Source organism: Zosterops lateralis (assembly GCF_965231275.1).
Source record: "Zosterops lateralis genome assembly, chromosome: 4".
In the NCBI taxonomy this organism is placed as follows: domain Eukaryota; kingdom Metazoa; phylum Chordata; class Aves; order Passeriformes; family Zosteropidae; genus Zosterops; species Zosterops lateralis.
The window spans coordinates 73,269,438-73,279,203 of NC_139765.1; the positions used below are offsets into that span (position 1 = coordinate 73,269,438).

The 9,766-nt window shown below is 49.7% G+C and overlaps 1 protein-coding gene across 1 annotated transcript in view; it reads right to left on the minus strand.

Moving 5' to 3' along the window:
• AHCYL2 (adenosylhomocysteinase like 2) overlaps nt 1-9,145 on the minus strand; it is a 34,179-nt gene extending 25,034 nt beyond the window's left edge. The window contains exons 1-2 of the mRNA XM_083859994.1: nt 8,947-9,145; nt 6,552-6,660 (exon numbers count right to left, since the gene is read on the minus strand). Coding sequence (XP_083716120.1) covers nt 6,552-6,660; nt 8,947-9,000 — 163 coding nt within the window. The 5' untranslated portion in view covers nt 9,001-9,145. The remainder of the gene's footprint in view (nt 1-6,551; nt 6,661-8,946) is intronic.
• Nucleotides 9,146-9,766: the final 621 nt, after the last annotated feature.

Below are 9,766 nucleotides of genomic sequence, written 5' to 3' on the forward strand. Positions count from 1 at the left end.
CATCCCACAAGGTTCCTGCTGAGGTTTAGAGCACTCCCAAAGCCAGCAGGAATTGTAATTCCAGACCCCATTTCACCCCAAACAGTCACAGGGAGGGTGGGAGTGGATGATTATCCCGCTGCCGTGGGATTCCCAATGTTTGGATTTGCTCCATTTTGGTGTTCCCTCATGGTGATGATGAATCGGAGGCTCATGTGGGGTGGCTGGAAGGAATTTCTCCATCACAAGGAGGACAACACAAGCCTGGGGTGGATTGTCCAGGGAGCTGCTGCCTCTCCATCCTCAGGGGATTTCAGGAATTGTTTGGAGCCCCACGGGATCAGATTGAGGTTCTGCCTTAGGACAGGATGTGGATGTGCTGAATTCATTCCAGGAGCTCCCAACAATTCTCTTCCTTCCTTATCAGTGTCCTCCAGACTTCTGATTACGGAATTAAACCACGGCAGGCATGTGGAAGAGCCCCTGATGGAGTCAGAAATCCCCTTTCCTGTTTGAGTCCTAAAATCCAGGGACTAAAATAAAATCACACCAATTTCTGATTTGAGCCACGACGGATCAGCCACCACTCTGGACCAGGAGAAGGAATCCCTTGTGCCACGTTTTCCTCTGGAATTATTTGAGTCCCGATGGATCAACCACCACTCTGGATCAGGAGAAGGAATCCCTTGTGCCACGTTTTCCTCTGGAATTATTTGAGTCACGATGGATTAACCACCACTCTGGACCAGGAGAAGGAATCCCTTGTGCCACGTTTTCCTCTGGAATTATTTAAGTCCTGATGGATTAACCATCATTTTGGATCAGGAGAAGGAATCTTTTGTGCCACGTTTTCCTCTGGGAAACCAAAACTCTTCTTCCATCTTCCAGGATTGGCACCAGCAGCCAGAGCAACACAGTGAGCTCCAAATCCCAGCTCTTCTCTCTTCTCCAGGTGACCCTTCCAGGACCCAACTGGCCATTCTCTCATGGAATTGTTCTGCTCCAAGTCCTTCCTCTCCAGGTGACCCTTCCAGGACCCAACTGGCCATTCTCTCATGGAATTGTTCTGCTCCAAGTCCTTCCTCTCCAGGTGATCCTTCCAAGACCCAACTGGCCATTCCCTCATTCCTCATGGAATTGTTCTGCTCCAAGTCCTTCCTCTCCAGCCCATGTGGTGTTTGCAAACTGAACCTGAGGCCTGGCATCCCATGATTTGTCCCATCCCAGAGGAATTCCGTGGTGGAGCAGCTCCATCCATCCCTGATGGCCCTGGTGGAGTTGGTTGATATTTTGGATCGCTGGGAATGATGGACACAGTGATGGATATTCCTCCTTCCACATCCCCACAGGCCTTTGGAACCTACAGGAGCTGCTCCAGAATGGTCAAAATTCCCAATTTCCAGCCCAAATCTGCACCAGGGGCAGCAGGAGGGGTGGGAGGTTCTCACAGTGCTGATCCCACCAGCCTCTGTGGCATTCCAGAGGTATCCAGGCCTGGAGTGGGGATGGATTCCAACAGCCCCTTCATTTATTTATCCAGAACAAATCAAACAATCTCCCACCCTGATCGACTCCAGTGACATTTCCACACAAAAAAAAACTCCAAAAAAAGGAGTCAAACTGGCCATGGGGTGGCGTTTCCTGCAGGACCCAACAAGCTCCATATTTTCTCTCCTGGTTCACGGGAAGGGTTTGAAGATTCCACGGAAAAAGCTCAGCCAATGGTCAAAATTCCCAATTTCCAGCCCAAATCTGCCCCTGATGGGCTTGAGTGACATTTCCACACCAAAAAAAACCCTAAAAAAAGGAGTCAAACTGGCCATGGGGTGGCGTTTCCTGCAGGACCCAACAAGCTCCACATTTTCTCTCCTGGTTCACGGGAAGGGTTTCAAGATTCCACGGAAAAAGCTCAGCCAATGGTCAAAATTCCCAATTTCCAGCCCAAAACTGCCCCAGGGACAGCAGGAGGGGTGGGAGGTTCTCACAGTGCTGATCCCACCAGCCTCTGTGGCATTCCAGAGGCATCCAGAGCTGGAGTGGGGATGGATTCCAACAGCCTCGCATTTATTTATCCAGAACAAATCAAACAATCTCCCACCCTGATGGGCTCCAGTGACATTTCCACACCAAAAAAAAACTCAAAAAAAAGGAGTCAAACTGGCCATGGGGTGGTGTTTCCTGCAGGACACAACAAACTCAACATTTTCTTTCCTGGTTCACGGGAAGGGTTTGAAGATTTCACGGAAAAAGCTCAGCCAATGGTCAAAATTCCCAATTTCCAGCCCAAATCTGCCCCTGATGGGCTCCAGTGACATTTGCACACCAAAAAAAAACTCAAAAAAAAGGAGTCAAACTGGCCATGGGGTGGTGTTTCCTGCAGGACTCAACAAGCTCAATATTTTCTCTCCTGGTTCACGGGAAGGGTTTGAAGATTCCACGGAAAAAGCTCAGCCAATGGTCAAAATTCCCAATTTCCAGCCCAAATCTGCCCCTGATGGGCTTGAGTGATATTTCCACACCAAAAAAAAACCTCCAAAAAAGGAGTTAAACTGGCCATGGGGTTGTGTTTCCTGCAGGACTCAATAAGCTCCACATTTTCTCTCCTGGTTCATGGGAAGGGTTTCAAGATTCCAAGAAAAAAGCTCAGCCTGGTCGCCGTGGGTGTGCCAGGCTCCCCCAGAGCTGCCTGGCTCCCAATCCCAGGGAATTAGGAGGGAATTTGCATTGCTGGAATTTCTCCCCATCCTGGGCAGGGGGTGGAGGGTGAGTCCCACTCTGCCAACAACCTGAGGGACCAGGATCCCACATTAATCACCTTATATAAAACCAAACTCTGCATCAGGGGCTCCAGGAGGAAGGATTAGTTAGTTGGAGGAGAATTAGTTCCTTGGAGAGAGTTAATCTGTGTAGAGGTTACTTTAAAACCAGGGAGTTTTGGTTCTGGGGGCTAAAAGTAAATTTTTTTTTGGAACAAAAAAAATTCTGCCTGGTGTCACCTGATTTTCATAGGGAGGAGGGATTTTTACTATTGAATAAATCTAAAATATAGAATTTATTACTATTTATTGAATTACCACATATAATTGTGGCATCACTAAGGGCAAAAACTGGGCAGCCTGAGCCCGTTACAGGCCCCAAATAAAGACAAACCTGGTTTGTTCCCTGTAAAACATTCCAGAAAATATGAAACAGCACCAGGATGAATTCAGCAGCCTTGAATTCCAGATATTCCTCTCCTAATCCCACCCTCAGGACGTGCCAGTGGTGGGTAATGCACAAGGCTGAGAATTGGGTCATCCAGGCTGGGCTGATCTAAAAAATTCATCCATGGATCCATCCATCCATCTATGGATCCATGCATCCATCCCTCATCCATCCATCCATCCATCCATCCCTCCCTCCATCCATCCACCCCTCCATCCATCCATCCATCCATCCATCCATCTATGGATCCATGCATCCATCCACCCATCCCTCCGTCCGTCCGTCCGTCCGTCCGTCCGTCCGTCCGTCCATCCCTCCATCCATCCATCCATCCATCCATCCATCCATCCATCCATCCATCCATCCATCATCCATCCGTCCCTCCATCCATCCATCCATCCATCCATCCCTCCATCCATCCATCCATCCATCCATCCATCCCTCCATCCATCCATCCATCCATCCATCCATCTCTCCATCCATCCATCCATCCCTCCATCCATCCATCCATCCATCCATCCCTCCATCCATCCATCCATCCGTCCCTCCATCCATCCCTCCATCCATCCATCCATCCATCCATCCATCCATCATCCATCCATCCATCTCTCCATCCATCCATCCACCCCCCCATCCCTCCATCCATCCATCCATCCATCCATCCATCCATCCATCCATCCACCCCCCCATCCCTCCATCCCTCCATCCCTCCATCCATCCATCCATCCATCCATCCCTCCATCCATCCATCCATCCATCCATCCATCCATCCCTCCATCCATCCATCCATCCATCCATCCATCCATCCATCCATCCATCCCTCCATCCATCCATCCATCCATCCCTCCATCCATCCCTCCATCCATCCATCCATCCATCCATCCCTCCATCCATCCATCCCTCCATCCATCCATCTATGGATCCATGCATCCATCCACCCATCCCTCCGTCTGCCCATCCGTCCATCCATCCATCCATCCATCCATCCATCCATCCATCCATCCATCCATCCCTCCATCCATCCATCCATCCATCCATCCATCCATCCATCCATCCCTCCATCCATCCATCCATCCATCCATCCATCCATCCATCCCTCCATCCATCCATCCATCCCTCCATCCATCCATCCATCCATCCATCCATCCATCCATCCCGCTGCCCTCATGGGAACTGAAGTTCCCCATCAGAAATCCCAGTCTTGCTCCATTAATTAGCAGGAAATAGAACATTTCCAGGAGATAATTAACTGCAATCCTGATGTTAATTGCAAGGAGAGGAGGAGAATTCCCCGAAGTTGCTCCAAGTCCTCCCAGCTGTGACTGGGGAGTGAACACGGTGACGTCAGCCAGGATAAGCAGACCCAGAGTCTGCAAAAATAATCCCAAAATATTCCCAGGTGCTCAGATGGAGTTGTGGATTCCAAACAGAGCCGAGGCTGATGTGCCTCTGGAGAGAACATGGCATGAGCATTCCTGAATTTCTCCCTTTTCCATGGAAACACCATCAGTGCCAGCAGAATGGGTCACCCAGGTTGTCCCCAACTTTTGGGGAGCTCCTCCCAACCTCTGGAAGAGACTTTGGAGGTTCCTCCAAACCTGTGAAGCAGCACAAAGGAGCAGCAAGACGGGAGCTGGGAAAGGAGACGAGGAACAGTCACCTCTCTCACAAAAACCGGGATGAAACTGGGACTGTGGTGTCCAGGATCAGATCAGAACCTCCAGCAGAGGGGAAAGGAGATGAGGAACAGTCACCTCTCCCACAAAAACCGGGATGAAACTGGGACTGTGGTGTCCAGGATCAGATCAGAACCTCCAGCAGCTGCATCTCCTGGAGATGAGGAACAATCGTCTCTCCCACAAAAAACAGGATGAAGATGTGGGACTGTGGTGTCCAGGATCAGATCAGAGACTCCAGCAGAGGGGAAAGGAGACGAGGAACAGTCGTCTCTCCCACAAAAACTGGAATGAAACTGTGGGAGTGCAGTGTCCAGGATCAGATCAGAGCCTCCAGCAGAGGGGAAAGACAAGGAACAGTCGTGTCTCCCACAAAAACTGGGATGAAGATGTGGGACTGTGGTGTCCAGACTCAGATCAGAACCTCCAGCAGCTGCATCTCCTGGAGATGAGGAACAGTCGTGTCTCCCACAAAAACTGGGATGAAACTGTGGGACTGTGGTGTCCAGGATCAGATCAGAACCTCCAGCAGAGGGGAAAGATGAGGAACAGTCGTCTCTCCTACAAAAACCGGGATTAAACTGGGACTGTGGTGTCCAGGATCAGATCAGAACCTCCAGCAGAGGGGAAAGGAGATGAGGAACAGTCGTCTCTCCTACAAAAACCAGGATGGAGATGTGGGACTGTGGTGTCCAGGATCAGATCAGAACCTCCAGCAGAGGGGAAAGGAGATGAGGAACAGTCGTCTCTCCTACAAAAACCAGGATGGAGATGTGGGACTGTGGTGTCCAGGATCAGATCAGAACCTCCAGCAGCTGCATCTCCTGGAGCTGAGTGACCAGGTAACCACGGCTTCTCCACCTCTGCTCTTCCCAACACGAGGAATGCTGAGGAATGAATGCCAAGAGCTCCTCACAGCCCGGTCCTGTCCCAGCTCGTCTCCGACATCCTCGGCGTGGCAGGAACGAGTGGAGAAACACCAAGGAGGGTCCCCAGCTGGGAGGAGTTCTGGCCACCAGCCATGAACCATCAGGAGGAGCTGCAGCCTGAGTTTCCTGAGGTTTTCCACACTGGGAATCAGAGCTTTGAACATCTCAGGCCGGGCTGGATGAGGCTTGGAGCAACCTGGACTCATGGAAAGTGTCCTTGACCACGGCCAGGGGTTGGAATGAGACGAGCTCTAAGTTCCCTGAAACCACCCAGATTGTCCCCAAATACACTGTGAGCTGCCAAGTCTCCCAAAAATCCCTCCAGTGAGATTCCAGCAGGAGAAACCCCTTCCAAGAGCCCTTCAAAGTCCCCGAAAACTCCAACCTCATGTGCCACAAACCCACAGTGGGATCCCCGTGGATTTGTTCAGGAACGGGAGGGAAGATGATGCTCAAACAGGAATAAAATGTGGAAAATTTGTTTTCCTGAGCCTGGGAGGAACAGGATGGGGAGGAGGGAAGGGAAGGGAAGGGAAGGGAAGGGAAGGGAAGGGAAGGGAAGGGAAGGGAAGGGAAGGGAAGGGAAGGGAAGGGAAGGGAAACAGCAGCAGCTACACACCGCGATTTTAAAGAGAGAACAAAAGAGCACCAGAATAATTTAATTTCCCACCAATTTCCCACCAAGACAAGGAGGATAAAAGCAAAGCCCCGTTTCCTTGCCCTCCCCTGGGCCCAGGACAGGCGAGGAGAGCCCTGCACACACCTGAGCTGTAGCTGTCTGTCGAGGACTGCGAGATGGAGCGCGACAGCGACCGGCGGCCGATCTTGGTGGGCCGCTTGTTGAACTCCTGCTTTTGGTCAGCAAACTGGATCTGTGGAAAGAAATCAGGGATTTTTTTTGTAAAAAAACCTCCACCAGATCAATCCCAAGAACCCCAAGCCTTGAGTGGACACCGGCACCATCTCAGGCATGGCCTGGAGCACAATTCCTGTTATTTAATGAGGACTGGATATGGTAAATTGTCCATTTTGTTTGATTTTCCATTTTGACTGCAGATGTCACTCCAGGCTGTTGAATTTTGGGAGCACAGATACCTGGTGCAGTAATGCACCCCACACACCCAGCAAGTGTTTCCTTATGTAGGGAAAGTTTAAAGCTCATCCTTTAAGGTAAAGAACCCAAAAAGTTCCATGCCCTTCTGACAAGGATCGGCTCAGGGTCAGAGAGAAACATCTACTGGATCTTGTCACTGCTCTTCAAACCCTGTGTCCCTCTCTATTGGCTGTTAGCCAGGTTATGCCTCCCAAAACATTCAGTATTTAAGAAAAAGCACAAAAAAAAAGTCTTTTTGAGATGTCTTAGCAAGATGTCTGAGGTTTTCTCAGACACCTTATTATTTGTTTTCTGCAACGTTTCATTACTTTGTTATTTTTTCCTTATTAAACCTTCTGATTTAACAAAACACCTTCGAGGAGCAGTCTGGCTAATTATTATAGACACTTTTCTGCAAGGCTGGACCCTCAGAGTGAGGAGTCAAACCCACAGCCTGGAGAACAGGAGTTTTTAGGAGTACACAACTGGATTAAGAACACCCAGGGGAAGGGAAAATCCACACCAAACTCAGGTTCCAGGCAGGGATTAACGCCCTGATCCCGGCGGGACGGGGGCTTTGCACACACACACACACACACACACACACACCAGGGTTTGTGTTCCTCCTCTGAGGAGCTGCTGGCCTGAAATAACTTCTCTCTTTTTTGTCCTTTTTCTTCCCTTAATTTAGGACAAATCCCTCCACTGAGGGCTGAGCAGCTCCATCAAAGGAGGAGGTGATTGGCGTGAAGCGACAGGGATTTCGACAAAGGGGGAATAATTTGGGTTAAATTCACTTCTTCCTCTCCCACATCACCTCTTCAAGGACATCGAGCACGGTTTTTCACTCAATACAATGATCTGGGTAATTCAGAGCTCTCTGAGCCCTCACACATCCAAAACCAAGTGAACGACGGAGCAAAAGAAGTCCTGGATCAGGCAGAATTAAAGCCAGAGTGTAAAATAAACCCTTTAAGGTTTAAAGCCCTTAAACACTGCCACAAGATGGGTTCAGCTTTAGCTGAGACAGCCCAGAAGGTGGAAGGAAGCACCAGGAAAGGGAAATTTGGGAAGGAGCCAGGTCAAGGCTTGCGTTGGCCGACGTCCTTTGGCTTTAATCCTTTAGGGAATAGACAGAGCAGACAAAAAGGGAATTTCACAGAGTCCCGGAATGGTTTGGGTTGGAAGGGACCTTAAAGATCATCCAGTTGCACCCCCTGCCACCTTCCCCTGTCCAAGGGTGCTCCAACCCCTGCCAAACCCACGACAGCCGCGTTCCAGCCGGGCTGGGAAAGGTGGGAATGGTCCAGACGGGGATGGAAAGAGAGATTTGGCTCCAGGCTGAGCTCGGTCAGCTCCCACCAAAACACCTCTGAAGGCAACAGCTCCAAGGAGAAGCTGTGGAGCCTTTGGAGAGCTGCAGCTCCTTGGATTTAGGAGCCCAAGCTGCTCTGAGAGCTGCTGCTTTCAACCTCCAGCAGGAACAAAAGATTCCTGCTGGAAAACCTCACCCTGTGGAGGGACACAAGGGGTTAATGAGTGCTGAGAGCAGGTGAGGTTTCACCTGTACATTCCAAATGAGCCAAATGCTCCATCCGACCCCGGGGTTTCCATCACCAAGTGCCACCTCCAGCTACTTCTCCGTGCAAAAAAAAAGGGTCTCCTGGAAAAGGTTTTCCTGGAAAAGTCCCCTGAGCTGATCCCAAAAAACCCTTCAGAGAGAAGAACAATTCTGGAGCAACGTTTGCTTGGACATTTCATCACTCCTGATCAATCCTCCAGGCAGGAAAACAACCCTGGAGCAACATTTGCCTGGATATTTCATCACTCCTGATCAATTCTCCAGGCAGGAAAACAACCCTGGAGCAACATTTGCCTGGATATTTCATCACTCCCGAGAGAAAATTAAGAGAATCTGGAGATCGGGATTTTCTCCAACCAAGGAATAAGCGATGAGGTGGACACAGCAAGGAAAGGAGGAAGAAGAAGAAGAGACAGGTGAGAGAAAAAAAAACACATTTTTGAGCAGAAAAACCACGATTATGATCCCAAAGAGAGCCCTCACCTGGGCCTTCATCCCCGAGTCCCCGTTGACGTTGTATTTCTTCTTGTTGGGCATGGTTGGGCTGCCAGAACAGGGAATGCCCAATTTATACCCACCAGCCCCGTCCCAATCCCGCTGATCCTGCCTGCTCTGGTTTCACCCAGGGTGGGAGGCTCCCACTTGGATTTTCAGACTCTCGAGTTTGTTTTTTTCTAATTTTTTTTAGTTGTTTTGTTGGGTTTTTTTTTTGGCAATTAATGAGGCGTCCAGACCAAACAATTCCCGGCCTGTGTTTTGTGTGGAATTACATCGGCGTGCCCTGACCTCGGTGGGTTTTGAACGTGTGCATAACAATGACTGGTTTATGTAACCAGAACATTTCCCTGCTCGCTGTAATTAACTCGCTAATTAAGCTCCCCTTAACTCGGGTCCTCCCCTCGCTTTCCCCCAGCCCAATGGCAGAGGATGGAGCCTCGTTAGAAGGAAATTAATTAATGAGAGATTAAAACAATGGGGGTGTTTGTTGGAGGGCCAAGTGGGGTTTTTAATTATTATTTATTTTAATTATTATTTATTTTAATTATTATTTATTTTAATTATCCCGGCCCTCACTGCGTCCCCCAGGGCAGAGTTTGTCCTTGGAAGGGTCCAGATTCCACATTTATCCTCAATCCTTTTGGGAGTTTATGGAATTGTGGGGTGGTTTGGGTTGGAAGGGACCTTAAATCCCATTCCAGTTCCATCCCAAAGCTCCCATTTATCCCAAATTCCTCCAGCCTTGGACACTTCCAGGGATGGAACAGCAAAAGCTTCTCTGGGCAGGAGGCTGAGGGATTTTTTA